The sequence below is a fragment of the Populus nigra genome, chromosome 5 (assembly GCF_951802175.1).
Source record: "Populus nigra chromosome 5, ddPopNigr1.1, whole genome shotgun sequence".
Lineage (NCBI taxonomy): Eukaryota > Viridiplantae > Streptophyta > Magnoliopsida > Malpighiales > Salicaceae > Populus > Populus nigra.
Window position 1 is genome coordinate 5,226,830 of NC_084856.1, and position 25,298 is coordinate 5,252,127.

At 30.1% G+C, this 25,298-nt stretch overlaps 2 protein-coding genes across 2 annotated transcripts in view; both read right to left on the minus strand.

Moving 5' to 3' along the window:
* Positions 1 to 2,489: 2,489 nt before the first annotated feature.
* Positions 2,490 to 3,648, minus strand: LOC133693107 (nuclear speckle RNA-binding protein B-like). Its single transcript, XM_062114227.1, has one exon. The coding sequence runs from the start codon at positions 3,513 to 3,515 to the stop codon at positions 2,805 to 2,807; it is 711 nt and encodes a 236-aa protein (XP_061970211.1). The 5' UTR covers positions 3,516 to 3,648; the 3' UTR covers positions 2,490 to 2,804.
* An 11,276-nt stretch (positions 3,649 to 14,924) lies between these two features.
* The window catches only part of LOC133694306 (ATPase 8, plasma membrane-type-like), a 28,155-nt gene continuing 17,781 nt past the window's right edge, over positions 14,925 to 25,298 (minus strand). The window contains exons 2-5 of the mRNA XM_062115795.1: positions 16,958 to 17,030; positions 16,172 to 16,686; positions 15,128 to 15,321; positions 14,925 to 15,021 (exon numbers count right to left, since the gene is read on the minus strand). Coding sequence (XP_061971779.1) covers positions 14,925 to 15,021; positions 15,128 to 15,321; positions 16,172 to 16,686; positions 16,958 to 17,030 — 879 coding nt within the window. The remainder of the gene's footprint in view (positions 15,022 to 15,127; positions 15,322 to 16,171; positions 16,687 to 16,957; positions 17,031 to 25,298) is intronic.

Sequence of the window (25,298 nt, forward strand, 5' to 3'; positions counted from 1 at the left end):
TTTTAATATTTTTTAATAAAAAATACAGGTGCACGTCTAATTCAAGAACACCTGCACGTCTAATCTAAGAACACTAGAACCTTTTCCGCTGTCAACTTGGAAGTGTCTTTTCTGCTGTCAACTTGGAAGTGTTTGTTCACATTGATAGATAGTGTGAACAAACTTGAATGTAGAACGGGACGGTCATATTTCTTAAAACTTAGATAATTTGATTTAAGTTGAATAATCATGTTCTAATGTTTTAATATATGATATAATTTTTTTTAAAATAATAAACAATATGTTATTTCTCTTATCTAATCCAAATTACTAAATCTAAAATCAATGATAAAATATGCTGTTTTGAAAACATAAAAGAATTCAAATCCATGAAGTACGTGTCATAAAACATTGGATCTGGACAGATGTTCAATGCCTTCACATTTACCGGGGAGAGGATAACATGTTCTATACTTTTATTGACAATTTGACAAGAGTTCTTGCGTCAGCGGCGGCCCACTGAAGCACGATGTATCCAGGTGCTCTTGACATTCACCAACTCTGCTGCAATATTCCAGCCTCAGGGCCACATATGAAGAAGAAAGGTGCCTAGCCGCTGTCCAAGTTGGGTTTACCTGTATCAAAAGGTTACGGGGGCAGACCGACAGTGTTAAAATTTGAGATTTCACCTGAAGTTTACCTTCAAAATTATGGAAAACTATCTGTGCTGTGTAGCTCAAGATCCATTCCACATTCCAATAAACTAATAAATAGATAGAAGACAGAGGTCATCGGGTGTCTAAATGGTGGGAGAAAACAGCACTTTACAGCGAAAGAGTATCTTGCTTTTCCAGGGGAACCCAATGGTAATGTTTTGTTTTAGGGAAAATTCTGCAATGCCTTTGCATAAATTGAAAGACATTAATTTCAAAGTGTTTTTACTTAACGTAATTTATATAGTTTTCCAAAACGATTTCTGTAATTTTTTGAGCAGTATACACAGTTTTCCAAGATGAATATTGTCATTTTCCGAAACAATATATACATATATTTTTTAGTTTGGCTTATTTACTATTATTGTCGCCTATGTTTTTTTAATTATATTGTTAAATTAATTATATTTATTGAACTAAATTGAGTCAATAATATCATTTTTTAATTTTTATTGCTTATTTAAAAACATGCTTCAACATTATTTTTACGTTTGAAATTTTTTATCCAGCATGCGGCATAACGTAAGCAACCTAGTTGCCTTCTAAGTACTTTCACACTTTTTGTGTTATATATTAAGATATTTGATATTATAATATTTTTTATTTTTACTCAATCATAAAAAAAAATTGTTTGGTTAGTTAAAAGTTTCTGCTTTTTACACCAAACATCACACATAATTACATTTTAAATTCTAATTTTATATAAACTAAAATAATTTACTTTTCATTAATGAAAAACTATTTTTATTTATTTTATATATAAAAATTCATCTCATTACAGTTTTAATAAAACACATTTTTTAAAACAAACAACTAAAATATATTTTTTTATTGTATTTTTACTACAATGCTCAAAATACTCTTACTCGTGAGCAACTCGCCACCGCTCGGTCTCGTGGTCATGGCAGTGATAATTCATTTAACTGTGATGCCGAGTTAAAAAAAAAAAAAAGGCAAAAATTCAAGGCGAAGGGTTTCCTTTACGAGAAGAGTTTAGGTTCAAAATGATATTTGTCAAAAAGGATGAAATTGGATTTGGTAGAGGAGCTTGACTTGACTTTGATTCATGTATTAAAAAACTAAAAATCAACCCTATTTCAAGCTGCTTCAGTGTAACACCTGATCAAGCGACCCCATTTTCCTTGTTTTGTTTTTAATAAAAATTGTTGCCGCTCTCGTTTCGCGTTAACCCCGTGTTCTTGTCATGAAAAAAAAGAAAAAAAAAAAGGGGATAGAATAAGTAAGGTGATTATATATATATATATATATATATATATATATATATATATATATATGGAAAAAAAGATATGAAATATTTACCTCTGCCTGTGCGTCAGCTGCTCGAAGAAAATAAATATATAGTTATCGCCATAAATAGAGTAGTTTTTTTTCTTCTCTCTTTTTTGAAGTTCATAAATAGAGTAAATTGATGATAGCTAATGAGGATCCATTTCAGATATAGAGGTCATGACACCCTTTTGATTTATAACCAGTGGAGGTCTGGTTTTAATGCCTCTTTAATTTGAAGGGTCCCAATGCTGCAATGGATTTGTATGGTTCAGTGATTTTATTAAATGTTATTTTATCTGATATGCCAGATCCAACCTCATGCCATCCGAGGTCGCTTACAAGAATATTATCTCTCGATTCGTGAAAGTCTTCTACACCGAGTCTCACTGACAAGCTGCATATATATAAATCATTGCCACATATCCCACAAAATGCTTCAAACAGAAGCGAACTCAACGAACTGTGGCATTGAAATATTCAAACATCATGATTGGAAAGAGTATAATATAGAATAAAGAACGCATAAAATGGTATTTATTGTTTTAAATTGTATGCCACAGAGTACATGACAAAAAGGGATGAGTCTGATCAACAAGATACCTGGGCTAGCTAAGGTGCCCCAATCAAATGTCCCACCGAATTAAAAATGTGAATAGATAAAGCCATTCAGAACAATCCAACTTGCTAACCCCCCACATGAAAGATCAGATGACTTCCACTATAACCCCATTTTTCTATCATCAGAAGCGAAGTGAATTAAGCTTAAGAAAAAATTACCAAAACCTTTCCCATTTTTCTGTATCTCTCCCTACCTTGATACTATCAAAAGTCAAATATATTATTGTAAGTATTGAAATTATTGAAAAGGTCAATAGATGGAGTGCTTGGTGAAAAGAAGGTTGAAGGACTAGGCATGAAACTACCCTCAATAAAATTCCTGTTGCCATGAAGAATAGGACTCAAATCATGGAAGAAGCTAACCGAGTTTGGATCAGCTGATGCTGGAGAGAATAAGTTTGGTGGTATTGGAGGAAGTGAAGCGGGCCCAGGAGACAGAATACCAGGACCCAAATTTGTTCTCTCCATTACTTGATCGATCTCCATGATCCCTTCAACAAAACCCACATCTCCGCCTAGCTGCTGCTTCAGCTGATCTTTTGGTGACTTGGCCTTCTCTATTGTAGCATACCTTGCCGCTGGCGATATTGCACCACAATCATGATCATTAAAGGGATTGGAGGAAGTTAATGTGGATGAACAAGTGGAAGTTGACGAGGAACCTGTAAGACGTTGGACTAGGGTCATGAAGTCATTAGGGTTTGTATGAATCACCTTTGGTGACAGTGTGTAGATTATCACCGGAGGGCGTGGCTGTGTTTGTTGTTGATTCTGTGGTTTCTGGTGTGATGGTTGTGGGGCCACCGGGGGTTTTTTGATCTTGTGTGAATCTTTGCGGATTTTCAAAGCTGGTGGTCTAGGACCTTGCAATTCCTTTCTTGGTGATCTGCTGATAGGGAAGTCTGGTGAATCCATGCTGAATCTTGAATGGTACTGAAGAAGAAGGAACAAAAGTAGATGGGGATGACGGTGATGAAGAGGGGGAGGATGATCGTTGTGTTCTAAATTATAAGGGGAAATGCAGGGGGGGAGATGATTGAAATATTTAAAGGGAGCAGGTCAATGGAAATAAAGGGATTAATTAAATACCATTGGAAGATGACAAAAGCAAAGATTGGCTACTTGTGTAGTCTTTTCAAGTGAGAGACGGCTGGTTTCGTGGTGTTACGAATGTTTGAACATGTCAAGTTTTTCTTGAGAGGGATGTCAGACGTGGAAAGGGTCATTTGCCATCTGAGACCAAGCCTTGATGACTTAGCATGAGCATGTCCATGTAAGCAAATACAGGAGTAAAGAAATGGTTATGGACAATTCTGTCAAAATTGCTAGTTTCTTTGTAATATTATATGATTTTATGAGTTAATATTTATCTAATGTGTAAAATTAAATTAAAAATTCAAGAACTAGTAAAATTGATAAAATCATGAAAAATCATGATTTCACTACTGTTTACAAGTTTAATGGAATCACAAGTGCTCCCCCAATTAACTTATTTTTCTCCCAAATTAAACCAAAAAACCCTAGCTCACTACTCTCTCTTTCTCTTTCTCTTTCTCAAACCACCTGACACTACCATCTCTTTCTCAAAACACTTTTTTTTTTATACATCGTCTCCTTCTCCTTCCTCTCTGTTTCTTGTTTATTGTAATTGTTGTTAAATTGCACTTCCAAATGAATCAACAACCACAACATCACAGCTAAACCCAACTCTCAACCACTAGTGATTATCCTTTCCCTGCTCCTAAATATTGGCTAGCACCCACCTTCTCCTAACTAGTAGAAAGAAAGATATATGACATGAATAATTGTGAACTTTATGATTTGATAGTTGACATCTTTGATATATGCTTACTAATTTCATTATATACATATACATAAATAGTGCACTTATCATGTAATTTCTTTAAAGTCACTAATAATTCACAATAATTCTAATTATTCTCATTTTTTGTTTTGTTGCTTTCCTTTCCTTTTTCTATCATATAAATTTTTTCATGTTAATCAATAACAATGATATTGAATAATATTTGTTAAATTTTGATAGTGTATGATTAGTTGACTTCATTGTGGTGTGTGTAGCCATCAATTGAACACTGAATGGGAAACACAAATTAATGGAATTTAATTTCAGTAAGCCATGATAGTAATTTTATGCTATCAATTCTTAAAATTTTCATGGATATATATGATGGTTTCTGGATATGGTAGCATTTTCTTGATCATATCAATAATTTTATAGTTAGTGGTTGCAGAGAGCTTTTAGAGCTCAAAATCAATCAAACTCAAATGAGTAGAACCTGATCGTGAAAGTAGTAAATCTTAATGTATAAAAGTCAACTTGAATAAGTGTTGAATTACCAATTATTCTGTTTTGTATTGAGTTATCTCAGTTCACTGTTTATTCCAAACCACCCTTTCATTTTCTTGATTAACAATTTAATTATGGTACAATTAGGTTTTGACTTTAGATTAACAATCTTGTTTGAATTGATTATAAGGCTAATTTGAATTGATTTTTGAACTGCTGAACACATGATATCTAAAAAAACTTCCATTGGCATTAGACATGATATGGGATGATAACATAGTATAGATATTGTTAAGAATTCAAGAGAAATTCAGTGCAAGTATTGTCAAAAAATTCTTAGTTGAGACATTTACAGTTTCAAATATCATTTGGTTTGCACTCGTAAGGAAGTTGAGCTATGTTAGCAAGTACCAATAGATGTAAAGAGAATGATTTTGGATGTTTTGGTGAAAAATTAAGAAGCATTTGAAAAGGAAAGAAATGCTTTTTCAATATATTAGAAAAATGATGAAGATAAAGGGAAACAAATTAGCTCAATAGATAAAGAAAAAAGAGAAGCTAGTGGGAATGAAAGTATACAAAGTACCATCAATTAGCTGTTAAAAAAGGATTTTATAAAAGAAGCATGTTGACAAATTGCAAGGTTTTTCTACATTAGTGCGATTCCATTTAACTATGTGAAAAATCCTAAGTTTCTTAAGGCATTTGAAATGGTTGCAAAGGCCTGGCTAAGTTTCAAGCCTTCATATTACCATGATATTAGAGATAAGTATTTGAAGCAAGAAGTTGATTAAACAATGAACTTACTTGAGGAATACAAGCTAGAATGAAAAACAAAAAACACGTGTAAAATTAACTTACAATTTGACTTATTTAAGGATGCAAAATGGTTGTTTGCATTAAGGCTGCAAAGACAACAAGGAATAAAAAATTCCAGCTAAATGATGAGATTCTTCTAGGGATGAATGCCCATAATTATAAAAGTTTGCAATCCAAGTTCTAAGCTTGACTTGTAGTTCATATGTATATAAGTGTAACTGAAGTGCAATACTTGAGATGATGAGTTTTTTTTTGATATTTTGATATTTGATAAGAATCTTATAAGTTATAAATTTGAATTTCTTGCTTAGGTTCATAAAATGAATGACTTGGAATTTGTAGTGTGTAATTTGAAATTGAATGATAACCAAGTAAAAAATCATGCTGATAATTTTGATGAAGATGTAAATGATTTCTCTTCTAATGATGATTGAATAATTAAGGAAGAAAATCATGGTGGTTCATCAAATTTTGATTTGCTTGGTATCGTTAATAGTGCAACACAAAGAGAAAATGGTAAAGAAGATGAAAGTAATGAAGAAAAAATTTCTAATGATGTTGAAATGGAGAGTTATGGTATTGGATATGATTTAGATATTCAAGTTGATGCCAATCTAAAGAATTCAAGGAGTTTTGAGTTAAATATTATTGATAATATTGGTATTGGTATTGATAATATATACCATTAATATTTAAAATATTGGTGTTTATACTAGTAGTAGCACTAATAATACTCTAAATGGTAATGATCTTGATGGATGTATGAATGTTTTAGGAATAATGAAGAAGAAGAAGGTATTAATGTTGGTTTTAGTTTACATGATACACCTGTAAATTATTTGTTTTAGGCTTGTTGATTGTTAATTAATGAAATTTTATGGATATAATTATATTGTAAGGGATTTTAAAGCTCAACTATGTATGATTTTTTATTTGAACTATGTATTTTAAGGTGCTTGAACTTTTGTATTGTTTATTTCACTTTTGTTTTAATTATATTATACTGATATTTATTACTTGGCTGAAATTATCTATATAATTAGTTAAATTTTTTTTATTTATGACTTTATAATTTTATGATCTAAGTTTATATTTTTCATGTCATGTCAAAAAAAATATTTTTAACAATATATGGTAATGAGGATTAAAATGTCTAAAGTTTAAACAATTACAAGTGCATTTTTAACCTTTAAATGATGAAAAAATCTAATTTCGTAGGATTAGTATGCGTGACTCACCAATGGTATGAGCTTCACATCAACGTTGTTTTGTCTCAAGATTCTTTGATAAGGTGGGCTCCTGGTTGGCATTATTTTTCAGAAACATGATTCGATTGTACTTTAAACACCCCTTAAAATTAAGCTACGAGAAAGAAGGATGAAACATATATTTTTTTTAATGAATGAATATGTTTCATTGATTAAAAAATAAACCGAAACAAAAATATTCTGATTTATAAAGAATGATTACATCAATATGTAATGCAAATCAAATTAAAAAAACCACAAAAGCTTGACAATTCATGAAATTGAACAAAGCTAGAATTGTCGAAAGCTTTCTTCAAAAGTCTAGTCACATGTAATCTCAATTGTGAACATAAATAATAAAACTAATTTTCCATAGCAACTTTTTTTTTAGATATTTGAAGGCAGACTAGTCACATATAATGTCAATTACAAATGCGACACAAGTTCATTATAGACTTTGCTTATTGGTCTTTGAGCCATTCTAGATAGGTTGTTCTTTTTTGTTCAATTCCTTTCCACCTTATAGTCCATGCCACTTCCCGGGTAATTTTCAAGATGTCCTTATCACTATGAAGCTTGTATTAAAAAATACGATAAATAAATAAAACAATGTTTTCTTCTCTAGTTTTTGGTTTTTTATTTTTATTTTTTTATAGAAAATGTCACGCTTCTCTTTTCATTGATCCTTCTTCTTCTTTTTCTTCTTCTTCTAACCCGTATATGAATAATATATATGTACTCATAATCTATTTAATGAACTTTTGCACTCCTATCTTGACACAACTCAAAATATATTTTTAAATAAAAAAATATGATTTTATCAATTTGAATGAAAAACTTAATAGAAAAACAATTAAAGTATAAAAAAGAATTGAAAAATTAAATATTATATAAAAATATATAGACATAATTAAAAAAACACAATATAAAAAATGAGGTCAAAGAATAATTTTAAATAGATCCTATCAAGTAAAAGTTCTTTAAATTTGAAACCTGCACAAGTTAATCACCACTTTAAGTTTAATTAATTAGTTTTTTAATTAAAAAAAGTGATGAAATTTGAACTTATGACTATTTGATTATCTAAAATCTGATACCATATCAAATAATTATCTTAATAAAAAAATTTAAGCAACTAGGTTGAACCTTATTAGTACTTTTATATTAACTTTCTAACACATCACTTCAAGTAAAAGCTTTTAAGCTTGAACCTTGAATAGACACATATTATTTTGTGTTGAAATTATAATTTTTAATTAGAGAAAATAAGTGTAGTGATGTTTGAATTCGTGATCGTTTGATCAATAAGATTGCTATTAATGAAAATGGTTATAGATGAGATGGTTGGATTGAGATGAGTAGCTAACCTTTGAGATGAGTAGTTCGTTGAGGTCTTGAGGGTAGAAGACTTGTGAGATGAGCTATTTCACCTTTAGAGGAGTTTATAGCCGAAAACACAGATAAAAAGGCTAAGGATTTTGATCATGAACATTGTGCTAGGTTTCGACACCATAGGACCTGCAGACACAAGGGGTTTGACTATATGATTATTTTATCCATAGAGAACAAATAGGGATTTTTTTGTGATGGTTTAGACATAAATTTAAGGGGGTATTAAGATGAAGATTCTAGCTTTTTAGAGTAGAAACGATCCTAAAACATATTTGGCATGAGAAAACAAAGTAGAGTTAATCTTTGATTATTAACATTACTTTAAGGAAAAAAAAGTAAAACTTAATGTTATTGAGTTAACGAACTATGTTATTATTTTGTGGGATAAAATTATTTTAGGTAGAATAAGGAATGAAGATAAATCTTTAGAGACTTGGTATAAGATGAAAGTAATAATGAGAAAGAGGTTCGTTTCTGGATATTATTAAAGAGAATTATTTTAGAGATTGCAGAGTTTGACTCTAGGGTCCAAGAGTATGGAGGATTATAAAAAAAGATAAAAATTTCCTTGATTAGAGCTAATATTATGAAGGATTAATAGATGATCTATCCATTAAATAGAAGAATTAAACATCAAATTGATCTTGTACTCATAACAACAATACCTAACCAACCAGCTTATAAAAGTAATCATGAGAGATAAAAAAAAACTTTAAAGGTAAGTGGAGGAGCTGATGTCAAAAGGGTACATAAAAGAAATCATAAGTTTATATGAAATTCTAGTGTTGTTGGTATAAAAAAAATATAGGACTTGGAAAATATATGTTGATTATTGTGCAATAAATAATATGATGAAAAAATAGCCAATAGTTTATTTTAGTAAAAAGGTTAATGGTGAAACATTGAATTATCCTACTTGTTATAAGGAGCTTTATGCTTTGGTAAGAGCATTGAAGACTTGACAACATTACTTTTAGCCCATTGAAACATCTAAAGGGCTAAGAGAAGTTGAACCATCAACATGCCAAATAGGCTGAGTTCATAGAAACATTCTCATATATGATAAAATACATGTAATGTTAGGAAAATATAGTGGTTGATGCACCTTCGTGATGACATGTGCTTCTTTCAACTTTAATGTTAAATTATAAGAATTTGAGTATGTGAAATATTATATATAATTATGATGATTTTGGCCAAATTTATAAAGCATGTGAGAATTTGGCATTTGACAACTTTTATAGGTTTGATGGTTATTTTTTTAAAGAAAAAAGATTGTGTGTGTCTAATTGTTCCATGCATAAATTACTTATTTGTGAAGCTCATATGAGTGGTTTAATGAGGCACTTTAGGGTTGCTAAAACTTTAGATGCCTTGCACGAACACTTTTTTTTGGCCTAAGATGAAAAGGAATATGTAAAGAATTTATGATACATACATAACATATAGACAATCTAAGTCTAAAGTTTTACCTTATGGTTTATATACTTTTTTATCGGTACATAAGGAACCTTGAGTTGATATATCTATGAATTTTTTTTTAATAGAAGTGTCACACCCGACATCGCGGCGGCCTTAAAAATAATTATTTCATGGAAAAGAACGGATTTCTGGCATCTTGTTCTTTGATGGTGAATGGTCTTTGTTTAAGGAGTCGCCACCTAGTATTATGGTCACTAGGAACCCTAACTGGTCAACAGAGATTCTATGGTTCGGGACTGGTTACGTAAGAGGGAAGATATTATCACCCCTTAAACGTTCTGCCTGAGGCAGACTGCATTGCTGGTTTTGTCTCAAATTGCTAAACATTTATTATTTTATGTTATGATGATTTTGCTCATAATATTCCTGACTCTGTCGCCAGTGAATATTCAACTACGGATACCTCCAACTCTGGCGTTGGTAAATATTACGCAGTTATAAAACAAAATAAATTTAAATCCATATTTTTAATATTCCTGACTCTGGCGCCAGTGAATAAACAAATAAAATAAATTTATTTTTACGCATGCACATTCCTTTTTTATTTTTCTAGTTAAATAAAATACAATGAAAGAATAATATAAATTTAAACCGGTATTTTTATTCCTGACTCTGGCGTCAGTGAATAAACCAATAAATTTATATTGTTTTTTTATTTTATTCATGCATACATACTTTTTATTTTTTTATTTTTGTTAACCTTTTTATTTTTTTTGTTTTTAAATTTTTTTATTTTTTTATAGCTCAGCCAGCCCGGCTGGGCTCAGCAGCACTGTGCAAGTGAATTAAAATTCACTTGCACAGTGTAAAAGACGCCGAATTGAAAAGGAGAGCTTGCTTACCTGGTCTGCGAGGCGATGAAGACGGTGGCGAAGCTTTGGCTGGCCGACTACATCCTCTACTCTTCTCCTTCTTCGGCTTTCCTTTGTTTCCTTTTGATTCTGTGCCCGTATACTTTAGTTTTCCCGCAGCTCCTGAGATGACGAAGGAAACAATAATGAAGAGCCGGTTTATTGTGATGTTCTTTGAATGAATACTGGTCTTTCCTTTGTTTGCAGGGACGAAAACAGTTTCAAAGATAATTCTTGTCACTGTGTGTGTGTGCTGCCCTTTTTCTCCCTTGCTCTCTGCGTTTTTATTTCTGCGTGTCTCTCTGTTCTATTTTTTTTTTGTGTGTCTTTTAGGGTTTTCTCTCTAATCGTTCTCCCCTCTTCCCCCTGTTTTTCATACCCTGAGATTTGTATTTATAGTGCTAGAGTCCCTTCGCTTGTGAGAAACCAAGTTTCAATCAAACTCATTCTCTTTTTTTAAGTTCGAATTTGATTAAGAATCAAATTTAAAAGCGGATAACTATCATTATCTTAAAGACAAGGATTATCTCGAAGATAAAGATTATCTTGAAGATAGGGATTATCTTGAAGATAAAGATAGAATGATAAAAACACATTGTAGTCCTTAATTTTCACGGAAGTTAACAAATCACACTTTTCATTGAAATAAATCTCTGATCTTTTAATTTTTCATTTTAAACCCTGTAAAAATTAAATTAAAAGTCAAAGGGCCAAAATTGGGTTATGACAAGAAGTACTGTGTTTGATCTTGATATTAAATTTCTTATCTATTTTTGGAAGGTTTTGTAGAATAAGTTAGGCACAAAGTTGTTATTTTTGACTACTTGTCATCCACAAACAAATAATAAAATTAAAGTGATGAATTTGACTTGAAATACTTTGTTAATAACTATAATTCAAAAGAATTTGAAGAATTGGAAAGATTGCATGTCATTTGTTTAATTAATTGCATATAATAAAAATCTGTATTCTACTATTGACTATCTACTTTTTAAAATTATTTAAGACTTTAATTCTTTAACTCATTTTGATTTGATTCATTTTTCTATTGATGTAAGTGTTAATCTTGATGACAATTGAAAAATACTTGTAGTGATGGCTTCTCATGAGAGAGTATAATGGTAAATACAAGGAAAAAAAAACAATATACATTCAAAGATAATAAGGGTTGAAAAAGGGTTATTTTTGAACTAGGTGATTGAGTTTGAGTTCATATATGCAAGGAGAGGTTTTCAAAATACTGAAGATCTAAGTTGATACCAAGACAAGATGGTCCATTCTAAATCTTTGAAAGAATTAATGTCAATGCTTACATATTGGATCTACTAGTTGAGTATGATGTTAGTGCTACTTTTAATGTTTCCAATCTCTATTTTTTGTTGTTGTAGGTCACGATTTTAGGTTAAATCCTTTTAAGAAGAAAGGAGATGGTGTGATCTAAACTACATTAAAAGACCGATTAGAAGTTTTAGATTAGACAATTATAAGGTTAAGAGAAAATAAGCTTAAAGATTCATTCAATGGGCTTATTCAAAGTATTTTGGCCAAGTTAGATTTTAAGGAGACTACATATTCAACAAGTGATGTTCAGACTTGGTCAATTTAACATATGTATAAGAGAGGTCTGATTCATCTATTTTATGGGCTAATTAACTTTGGCATTTATAGACTTATTTGTTTTTATGTGTTTCATGAATTCCAAGTTATAGGAGGATTCCTTATTGTGTGTGGAAACATAGGAGACCAATAATTATTTTCTTGTTTGTTTTGGATTCCAAATGAAGGCATCATGGTCTATTCGGTCAAGGGTCCTTTTTAAGCAAAGATTTTACTCAATATGTTTTTAATTAATTACTAGAGTGCAACAACATAGTAATAATTCTCAGAATTATTATTTATATTATTTTCATATTTGGGCCTTATTTTAATTTGAGTTAAAGTTAGCCTATTATTTTTTTCCAAGTATAAATATTATTTTGTAAGACTTTTAAGAAGTTAAATACAATATTGTTGCATATTGTATGTGTTCTTATGAGAGGATTATCTTGTTTTGGTTTTTCATTGAACTACTCTAATTTATTAAAGAATTAACCAAGTTTTGTGGTGTCTTTCATACTTATCGTTCATATCTCTTCATAGGTGTTGGGTGAGGGTTTGATTTCTATAGTGTTGGTACCTTAGTACAAATTATTATTGTGTCAAGTTTAATCATAAGCTTGAATTTAGATTTTTTTAGGAATGGTTTGAGTGTAAATTTTTATATTCACAAGGTTCGCAACATCCACCCTTTCCCCCACTCTTTGTAGTGAGTTACTTGTTTGTATATCCATGCTACGCTAAGAGGGATCCAAATTTTCTTAAACATAAAAAGTTTTTCTAGATCTCATGAAAATCTTTGGCATTGTTATTAAAACTGAAAATATAGTCGGTTTGAAGTTTTTTTCAAAAATATAAATTTTTCTATCAACATATTTCTTATTTATCTTAGCCAAAATGATTTTTTTTAACTAAAAGCATTGTTTAAGTTTTCTTTTTTAATTATGATTGTTAAAGCAAGTTAACAAAAAAAATCAAAATAGTATGTTCATATTTTGTGATTGTAAACTATATAATTATAAATATGATAAAATCAATTCAAAATCTATTTAAACATTTTAATAATAAGCAACCGATTTCAATTGAGTTTTCATAAATAATTTATTATTAGTATTATTATTTTCAAATCAAATGCATAATAATTGAAAAAAATATTATTTAAAAATTCAAATAAAAATTTATAATAATATTTAAAAATCATGTCAAAACTGAAAAGTAAGTGAATCTAGTAAAAGTTTTTCGGATATAAAAGAAAAAAGACAAAAAAATAGAAAAAAATAAAAAAGAGCTAGGTCGGCACGCACGCCCAACCCTAATTTTCATGACTTCAATCACTTAATTCCTTGTTCTCTAGGCTACAACTTTGATTTGATGTAAAATAATTAAAAAATATATTAAAATTATTTGCAATTTATATAAATACTAAAACACCATAAAAAAACCTTAATTGTTTTAGTGTTGTAGGTTTATATACACACACACATACAAGCCCACGCCCACGCTAACACACAAACACACATCGATGATTTAAAAAATAGTAGTAGGAAATTAGCAATAAAAAAGAGAAAAAAGAAAAGGAAGAAGAAGAAGTTTCATATCTTTAATGCGGAAGAAAGGACAAGATAAGAATTCTAGTTGAGTTAAGAACATGACTAGAGTAGGTCAAGCTTGACGCTGCTACTAAATTTCCAGACTTTCTTCCCCAAACGGAGGTCAAACCTAGCAACATAACCTTTTAAGCTTGACCGAGCTAGCATCAAATTTTGAGCTACATTGAAATTTAAGGAGATCGGGACAGAGAATAGAAATCCTGCTCGAATGGAGGATTTTGAATGGCTAATCGATAGACTTTAAAGATAGGTGAGTGGGTCTTCGAGAGCACAAGGTCTTCTATTAGGTGGCCATACTTAATACTTAATTCGATCTCCAAGATTGGTTGACATGTTCTTCAAAGAAATGTCACCAAGGACCATCTTGATTTAGCATATCATCGAAAGAAAGTTCCAAACACCTCTTGCTTCAGCATGCTCTCTCGTACTTTTTCCAATCTGACTTGCAAGCACGAAGCTTCGACAAATAAAATAACTAGAAAAAGCACTTAGATCGGATCAACTCACTCTCTTTTTTATGCATAAAAAAATACACAACTGTTGTCAAAGTGTTTTTTAGAGCAACGAAAATCATGATTGTGAATTCTAAACTTGAATTGTATATTTAATAAAATTTAGCCAGGTTCCTATGAGTCAATAAATGTCAATATTATTATAATGCTATTTTTTTAATTAAATATATTTAAGAGATAGATATAGATTACTGATTCATAGAAGCCATACAAGTTTTTGTTTTAATTTTTTTATATATCATTATTTTTATATATATAAGAAGAGCAATAATTTAAATTTTATTGAAATAAAATAATTTGCAAGTATAACTCCTCTTTCTCTTATTAATATATATTACCTCAATAAAAAAATATATTTTTGTTGTTGTTCTATGTCATTCATAAAAAAAAATCACCACTAACATTAAAAAAAAAAAGAAATAGATTAATATCCTAATCCCTATAACCTAGCTAGGACTCTCTCCCCTCCCCAGAAAAAAAATCCACTAAAAACTCACTGTTTCTCATTCAAACAGTGTAGTGTTGTTGAACTGTCTCAATGTCAAGTCCCTTGAGTTCCACCAATGATTCCACATGACCCTTGAGTGTGTGAAGCTCCCTCAGTCTGGAACAAAAACAGACCTCGAGAGGAATTAATAAATACAGATATAGATAGGAAAGAAATTGTTAATGGTGAAAATCTAAAGCTTCGGAGATTATTACAGAGCGACCTCAGCGCGCATCTTCGCCTATTCAGCAATATCAGATTACTCTCCGTAGTTGCTCTTATCATGGAAGAGTTCCGAGCCTTCAGGAGGATGCATTCCATGAATGGTGCCTGACTCACAATACTCACTTGTAGGTATACAGCTGATGCATGCTGGTAATTATGGTTGTTCCTGATTGACCTAACACCAAATTTACCCTGCAAATATTGACAGTGTGCTATCAATATTTGTACTACAGAATACGACAACCTGGCAGAAGGAATAAACATTACAGGTAAGTGATGAGTTACAAAATTCAAGATAATTAACAATAACATTGATGTATGATATAATTAATTGATTTTTTAGTTTAAATAATTTGATTTATATTTTTTAGTCACGATATCTGGTAATTTGATATGAAAACTCTTAAAAGGTAGTAGCTAATAGCAAGTGATGCTGGTAAACTAAGGTGACCGATAGTTATGGTAGCAGTAGGTGGTGCTTGGTAATCCAGGTTATCGATAGCTGTGGTAGTAATAGGTGGTGTCTGGTAAGTCAATTAACTGGTAGCTGGTACCTGCAAAATATCTCTTTTAATGGACGTGAAGACTTTTCGATGGTAAAGTTAGTAACTTTGTAAAGAGAAAAAATGTAATAATATTTTAGAGAGATATAATCTGAAAATATGAATGATGAAAATGTTGAGAATGAAGAGATTGTGAACATTTGACTTGAAGAATTTATGGTATATTTATAACTTATGAATCTTGTTATTTTACATAGAGAAAGAGCTGAAGTGTAATTTTATTTTTATAATATTTTAAGTTATATTTTACTCAAAATAATACATATTAGATAAATACTAAATACCAAGAAACTCACGTAATATCCTAAAAAAATTCTTTAATGAGTGCTAGGCTCGGGGTGTATACTCAAGCCTATGGAGTATTTTTGGGCATGTTTGGGTTTTTATTTATTTATTTTATTTATATCCGTCAATATGATTTACAAAATATAAACATGATAAAACCATGTGCTAGTTGTAAGGTTTATTGTAATTCTTACAGAGAAGAAGTCAGAACTGTGAACATTCCAGAAGAATACAACAGTCATTAAAGCTAAGTAGGTGCCTAGAATGACACCAGTAGCTAAGATCTCCTTATGCATCCAGGAATCAGGAAGTGGAGATGGTTTCACTCTGTCTTTGGAAATAGTCATGATTGTCCCATCATTAAGTATGGCAATGATCAAAACCATGAAAGGAGAAAAGTCAAATTTCCAAATTAGAGCAAGGAGCAGAAAACCCAGCACAATACGGATGGTTATAGACACTGCATAGATGGTGTAATTCTTCATTCTCTGGAAAATGGCTCTGCTTATTAACACAGCACTCACTATCACAGTCAATCCTGGCTCTGTCAGGACAATGTCGGATGCACCACGGGCTGCATCAGTAGCCTTGGCCACTGCAATTCCGATGTCTTCCTTCTTCAGAGCAGGCGCGTCCTTTACTCCATCTCCAGTCATCCCGCAGACATGCTTCCTAGCTTCCAGCCTCTTCACAATCTCATACTTATGCTCTGAATATTTGATCATTAATTAAACTCATTCATATGTTGTTTATGCATAAAATGAAAAAAACTAGTATTATTTTCTTCTTCAGGGAGAAAAGGCAAGATGAAAAATTATATCCATGTAATGCGTGCTCATAAAGGATTTAATTTGTAAGAGGATCTAGTTTTTTTGTTTATTAAAAGAAAATAGAGTTGGATGCTTCGATAACGAGGGAAGCATCAAGTTGCATGTAAACAACATTAATCACATTGAAACAGTAGAATTTAGTCCAATTACCAGGGAAGACACCAGCAAAGCCATCAGCCTTTTCAATAAGCTCATCAACAGGAAAAATAATAAAAAAAGAAATCTAGGAAGTGAAAATGGAGAACAGAGATGACAGAGGACCAAATACTATGGAGGAAAAAATAAATAGAAAATTGAGGAAAAAATAAATAGAAAATTGAGCTAAGATTGAAAAATAAATAAATGGAAAACCAAGTTGGGATTGGAAAATTCAGAAGGATCTTAATTCCATAAAGAAAATTAAAAATCCCTAATTAAATATGGAACAAAATAAAATCTTCCCTAAAATCTCAGTCAATGGTGGATGACACTGCCCAGGTAAGAAAGAAGAGGAGCAGCTATCCCATCGATTCATGCGCCTCCTCCCTTCACTGGTGTGTGAAACCACGTGACATATACCCGTAACCCCTGCCAACCCAAAATCTAACAGTGTCCAGTCGACTCCAACGACTCCCAAAGGTCCTTTCTAACCTTTAATGCATTGAATTATTTATTTTCACAGGTTTTTAGTTATGCTGGGTAGATGTGAGAATTATTTATTTGGTTTGATTTTTTTGATATATTGTCCTTTTGAATTGGGTTGAATTTTGAAGTGGTTGGTTTGAATTTTGGATTGGTTGGATTGATGTTTAAATTATCTATATTAATTGGTTTTTGGATATTATATTTTTGAATTTCGATGAATTTGGGTTTTGTTGGTTTGATTTGTGTGTGTTTAAGAATGTCATTGATTGATTTTGTAATTCAAAATTGACCTATGATTGTAAATCATTTTAGGTTATTCTTCATAGTTGTATTCTAAGTAAATGTTTTAAAAGTTCTAAATATTAGTATCATATTTTTATTTATTTATTCTTATCATTTGTAATAGCTTAGGATGTCATCGTAGCTCAAAGTTAGCTTATGATTGTAAATCTTATTTAGATTTCTCTCCGGATATTGTACTAAATGTAATTGAATTTGTATCATAAATATTGATGGGATGTATATTTGTATATGACTTTTTTTCATGGATTTTTATTTGTCTCATAATTTAAAGTTGATCTAAGAATTCTAAATTTTAATTAGGTTTTTCTTTTGATGTCGTATTGAAAGTAAGCAAGCTGAATTTTCTTTTAAATATTGATTTTTTTTATTAATTTATATGGTTTGAATTCCTCTTGTAACTTAAAAATCAGCATGTAAATTATAAATTATAATAAAATTATTCCTCGAATATCACATTAAGGGTAGACTAGTGGTGCAGGTGAACGAGTTTGTATTGTTGACAAATTTAGCTTAGATCCCATAATCCAACATAGGCCATTATATGTAAGTTAAGGTTTTGAAGTTTATTTAGGACATCATGGCAAAAACTTAATAAGGCATAACCATCATCTTGGGTTCAGAAACCATACTTAAAGGTAAGGATTGAGTTTTGTTGTGAGGTTTAAGATCCAAATTAGTGCCTTAGGATTTAGAAGTCTTACACCTTTAATGACCAAAATACTATTACCCTTTTAGAAAAAAATTTAAATTGTACATATGATGGGTACTTTATATCATTAAAAAAACACAAAGTAGTTTATCTTAGTTAAGATATTTTATGGTGATTTTAATTCTCTCTAACATAACTAGCTCCCTATCAAGAAAACTCGAAGGATTTGTTAGAGTTTCTAATTACCATAAAACTAAGTGGAAATTCTTTATTTTTTATTTTAACTGTTAGCTCGCTCAGATGTCCTCCACAACAGTTAGTTTAAAGCTTAGCTTTGTAAATTTTTTCAATTTTCTTTCTATGGGGTAATTTTATTCTCCTGACTCAGGTTGCGAGTTTAATTGGTTGAGAATTGAGCATCATGATTTTTTCAATTTGTTTTTTATTAAGTTAGTCCGGTCTTATGACTTAGATCGCAGGTTTGCCAAGTTAACTTTTGTTGACTCATTTTTTTTTTTTATGATTTTGCCATTCAATAATGAGCTGGTTGAGAGCTAGGTTTTATTTATTTATTTCTATGGGGTAATCTCATTCTTATGACTCGATTCATGTGTTTAGCAGATTTTCCCGAGTTGACTTAAGTTATTTTTTTTATTTTAATCCTTTAATTTTTTTTTCATATTATGAATTGGATTTACTAATTTATTTTGTTTTGCTTTCTATAGAATTATTATGGTCTCATGACATGGGTTGAAAGTATTGCATGTTAGCAAGGGTTGGTCTCAAGAAGATACGAAATGTTGCCTTCTCTTTTTTAATAAAAAGTGTCATCCAATAATTAAAAATTTTAATAATTTAGTAATTTTAATTTTTAAATTTCTTAAAACATTTGGAGCAATTTTTATCTTATATCCTTATATAACTCAGATAAATTTATCAAATATCAACATTAACTAACCAAATAATAAATCTTGCCATGGGATATATTTCTACTATTTATCCACTTGCACTCATAAAACAACTTCATGAATAAAAAGGTTGGAGGCGTGGCTATCCAAGACCATATAAATTACAAATTAAAAGACTAGATATTATAAAAGGCTTTATCTTCATTTGATTTCATTGTTATTTATTAAAATCAAAGTGGAAATGGATATCTCTTGGATGTAATTTTTGGAAGTGTTATGTGTTAGTCTTAATTGATGATGAAAACATTAGTTTGATTGAGTTTTTAGAACTTTTTTCTAGGAATTATACAATTAAGAGACAATTTTGTGTTATAAAGGCTAACCATGAATCTCAAATCCATGGATGGCTAACCATGGTGGTGGTTAGTGAGCCAAAAACTCATGCCACCATGGTTTCTAATTAGGGCATTATTTGGTGTTAATTTTATGGCATGATGATGAATTGTATGTAGAATTTCAAATTAATTTGTGATGTGTTAAACCATGATTGATGTGTTATGGAAGGTTGTGTATGTATTTTCTTCATGTAAAGGATGGTTTAATTTAAATGCACACTATGTGTTTTATAAATTATGGAAATAATTGTAAATTGATTTATAATGAATTAAATAATGGTTGTTATGTTTTAGAGAGGTTATGTATGTATATTTTTATGTAAGGGATGATTTAGTTTAAATGCACACTAGATGTTAGATGAATCATGTAGAGGAAAATAAACTTATTAAATGGAAGCTTGTCAATCTTGATAATGATTAACTAAATGTCATAAAAGAAACCATGCATTAGCTACTAAACCTCCAATCATGGATTAAGAAGAAATGGTGTGGGATATTGATTTACTTAAGAGTATAATAAATGTACAAAAGTAGCATGTCATTATATTGTTTTACAAAAATAAGTGATGATAAAATTGGTCATTAGATTTTATTATGAAAATGGATGACAATACGATAGATCATTAAATTATATTACTAAATAGGTCACAATATGATTGGTCATTTAATTGTATCACAAAAAAAGGTGATAATATGTTTGTGTATAAGTAATAAATGAACCAATGAAAAATTAGGTACTAATTTGGGATATTCTTTTGAAAATTCAGGGGGACTTAAGAAGTGAAACCCTCAATAAGACGAACACACTCCATAGGAGTTACAAGTATGTGTTCATCAACTTCTTTTTAGTTAAAGAAGTGTTTTGCATAATTATTTAGTGTGTGAATGATGCATGTTATGGGGATGTTTAAGTTATATGAAATTAAGTCGGCCGTAATGATAGGGGCTATGATTTGAAAACTAAGTTGGCTGCAATGAAAAAGGGCTATAATGAGAAATTAAGTCATTTGTAATGGCAAAGACTATAATGAGAAATTAAGCTGGCCGTAATGGTAGGGGCTTTAATGTGAAATTGAGTTGATCACAATGACAGAGATAAAAGAACATCTTAAAGCATAAGTTATGATTATTGAAATGGATAAATGGATACATAGTTAATGGAATATTAATTTATACATGAAAGTGGTAGAATAATAAATATAATAAAAAAGAAAAGGCTTATTACTTGATGAGAAGGATGAAATAAATCTCGTAAAAGGACCATTAATGTTGTGTTTAATCCAAGATTTTGGTAGAGTTATTAGTTTTAATGGATACTTATATTCTTAATATATATTCTACATTTCTATATGTTTTATAGGTACATCTCATCTAGGACTGAGCATTTTCAGTTCGGACTGGTTTTGGACCAAAATAAACAACCAAGCCGATTTTTTTAAGTTTTTGAACCGAACCAAATCGAAAACCGGTTCAAACTGATTAATTTCGGTTCGGTTTTTTCCCCTTCCAAACTGGTTCAAACCGAAATGCAATGCCAAGATGCCATCCTCTAAGAATCAACAACGTTGTTCTCGTTGTTACAACTTCTTGCAAAGGAAAAAATAATTGCAAAAAAACAATATCAGTTCTTAGCAATCACTGCTTTGATTTTTCTGGACACTCTTTAGCTTTTAGGCTCGAAATAATCCCTCTCAGGCAATCAAGGTGGGATCTTTTTATGCCATGACCTATAAAGGAGAATCAAGTAAATCAATGGAAAAATCATCAGCACTTCACCTCTGACATGACAAGTTTGAGAGATGAGAGACAAAAAGCATGGAAGATTGGAAGAGAAGAGGACAAATTTGACTCAAATGTTGAAAGGAAATATTGAAGCTTTACCTGTAATCAATTACTTTTCCTTTACGTTGACCTTTAAAATCCAATCTGTGTGTCATATCCAAATCATTTGAGAGATGAGAGACAGAGAGCATGGAAGCTGTGAATGAAAGGGACCCTTCAAACTGTGAAAGCATTCAAAGGGTTAATGGGAGGGGAGGGGGTGGCTGTGTGAAAGGGAAAGAAATGATAAATGGTCTGCTAGGGTTGTTGATGCCTAATGACTATTGAGAGAGAGGAGGCGACCCGTGACTTGTTTTATTTTTTTTTTCATTTTTAAACCGAACTGGTTCGGTTTAATTTGGTTCAGGTTGGCCGGTTCAGGCACACCAAAACTGGAAACTGAACCAAACCAGATATTTTTCTAAATATTTTAACCGGTTTAATCGGTTTTTTTACCGGTTTGGTTTTTTTAGTTAATTGTTTTCGGTTTTCTTGATTAAATCAGTTTTTCAGTTTTTTTGCTCACCCCCAATCTCATCCATCACCTTAACCTTGATATCATACTTCATATTTTCTTAGTTATTCTATTTTAGGTAGAATTTTGTAAAACTAATCAATGTTATGTAAATAATTCATTATATGTACTTTAAGCTAATAATACCATATGGATTGTAAGAAAAACAAAAAGAAAAGAAGACTTTTCTTTTTTAGAATGTTTGAATATGTTCAACGAAATGTTATAATCATGTTATTTTGTATGTATGTTGTGTATAATCATATTTTGTGATGGATGGTGAGCCTTAAGCCACCTTTGTATTGATAATTTGTGACTTGAGCTTTTTTGGGTAGGGTCTCTGTATAGGAAAAACTATTTTGAAATTTCAATAAAATAAAATAAAATAAAAGTCTATTTTGCTATAATATAATCATTTGAAAGATAAGATTGCTTTATAAGATTTACATTTTTTATTTAGTTGATTTTTTGTTTTATAGGTGTTTTTAGTGTGTTTTGAAATTGTTAGGTGATTTAGGATGGTTTGTATGATTTTCTATGGACCAAGGACATTTTTTTGTTTTTATTTTTCAAAGCACAAAATAATGACCCAATTTCTCTTAGAATTAAAACTCTCAAAGCATGGCTATATGGGCTTTTGATAATTATTATTTGGGCTTTAAGGCAATGTGGTAATTTGATAAAAAAAAAAGCTTTTGGATAACGTGTGTAGCTAACTACAGTGATAGAAACCACTGTTTCGCCACTATATACAATTTGACTCGATGCCCTTTTTATTTTTACATGGTGTGTATTGTGATTCCATCGGGTTTGGTGCCTCTTCAATTTTCTTTTTTCCCTTTATTTATCTCTCTTCCACCTCGATTTATGTGCTGCCCCTAAAAAATCATGGTAGCCCTATAATTTCTGTCCTTTCAAATTTACTCCTTGCTTTTTTATTGCAATTTTTTTTGAAAAAATAATCTTAAATTGGAAAATGTTTCAATTTCATCCTCCTTTAAATTTTCAATTCTCAGATTTGGTTCCCATTTTTTAGATTATTACTTTTTTATTTGAGATAATTTATAAAATTAATTTTTTTTGCAACTTCATCATTGTTCAATTTTTTTTTCTAACAGTTTTATCCTCATTTGTTTTATTTCTATTTTTTTCTTTGAAAACGTTTTTAGATTGATTTTTTTATCCTCAAACATTAAAATGGTTGAGAATTGAACTTCTTGATTTAGTCTGAGTCTGAGATTTCTTGAGTTATGATTTTGAAAGATTAACTCAGGTTTGGGAGATTCATCGGATTTGCTTGGTTTTCCATGTTATGAAACTATAGCTTTCCTTTTTATATTTAATTAAATTAAAATTTTTTATTAAACTTAGTAGACTCAATGATCTAAGTCTCAAGTTTCTTTTATTATTTTAGAAATCCTAGCATCACCTTTACTTTATTCTTCACAGTTCTAAAAAAAAGGGTTACCCTAGCCCTTAGCGTTGTGCCAACCATTGATATAAGTTTACTTAAGTTATTTTTTGTGATTTTTTTTAGTTTAATTTTTTCATCTTTTGGTTTTGGGTTCATTATAATTGAGCTTTTTAATTTGTTTCAATATGAGTTCCATGATTTTACCACGATCTCACACCTCATATCTCAAGTTTCACAACTTAACCATTGTTGACCTAGGTCGATACAATGTGTTGTTATTTTAATATTATTTTTAAAAAATATATTGTCAAATATGTTTTTTAATTTATATATTTTAAGAGTTTTTTTGTTCATTATGCATAAAATCTTTGACTTCCCCCACATGTTTATTTTTTTTCTCAATCTTAAAAAAAATCAATTTATTTCTTAGCACAAAAAAAAAACTAATGGTTGGTAAGTTGCGTACTATGTAAAACAAAAACAATTAGCGAATTCTTTTTAGAGAGCGTTTGGAAATGCGGGCCAATCCGTTTCCAAAAAATTTAAATTTTTTTTGCTAAAAAATCAATTTTTTTGTATGTTTCGGATTGTTTTGATATGCTAATCTCAAAAATAATTTTTTAAAAATTTAAAAAACCTCATTTTGATGCATTTCGGAATAAAAAACACTTTAAAAAGCAACCGCAACCACACTCCCAAACAGGCTCATTGGAGGTTTTAATATCTAACATTATTTTTTTTGAAATAATGTGTGTAGATATAGATTATAAAAATAAAAATTTGAAGTGTAAAATATTTATCTCATATAAAAAACTTAAGAGTCAATTCATGTGGATGCGGGCTATATATTGTTATCTTACATTGAAAAATTAAGAAATAATTCATGTGGATATAAACTATAAAACAATATGTGAGCCTAAGTATTCATAAATTAATTTTATATTTTTTGGACTTACTAAAAAGATGAAAACAAAAAAAAATGGGTCTATTCCGGGTTACAATAAATCACCCGGGTTTCAGGTTGACCTGGCGGGTTACCCTAGTTTGATTGGGCCAATTGTAAGCCTGAGTTTTTGTGATTTGAAACTCAGTCAAGGACCTAAGTCGCTCAGGTCGGGTCAAGTTTTATAACTATGATTATGATTACTTTTTGTGTTTGCAATTTAAAAAATATAGTTTTAAGAAAAATACTATTAGGTGCTATTTATACAAAAAGTAGGTTTAAAAGGACATGTTTTTGATTAAAACTACTGCGGGATGGATATTTGTATGCAAAATAAATAAAAAACAGGTCTTTGTAAATTAAAAAAAACATGTTATTTTAGTTTTAATAAAATTAAAATTTGAAATATAATTATATGTGGAGCCAATGCAAAAAGTAGAATCTATTTTGCTAACCAAATGTAATGTTAAACTCAATAGAGTATATGATCAAAGTATTTATCATTTATCTGGATTAAAAGTTTGGTTAACAAAATAGAGACTATCAAATAGTCTCCATGATAGTTTTCAATTTCTATTTTCATTGAGCTTCTAAACTGACTTTTAATCTATTCTTTCCTTTTCTTTTTAATTTTTTCTTCTATTTTTTTCTTATTCCGATTGAATGCCTTTTGATTTAAGAACTGAGGCTTTTCCCACCTCTTTAATTATTCTTATATAAAAAGTGAAAAAGGTGCTCCATTTTTTTTCCTTTTTCTTTTATTTTGAAATATTATCTTCTATTTTTTTTATTCTTTTAATTTTACTTTTTAATATTTTATTGATTTTGAATTATTCATCATAATTTATTTCAGTTTGTTTTTATAGGCTTATCATAGTTTCAAACAAAAGGTATGGTATTTATTTGTTGCTTAATTTTAC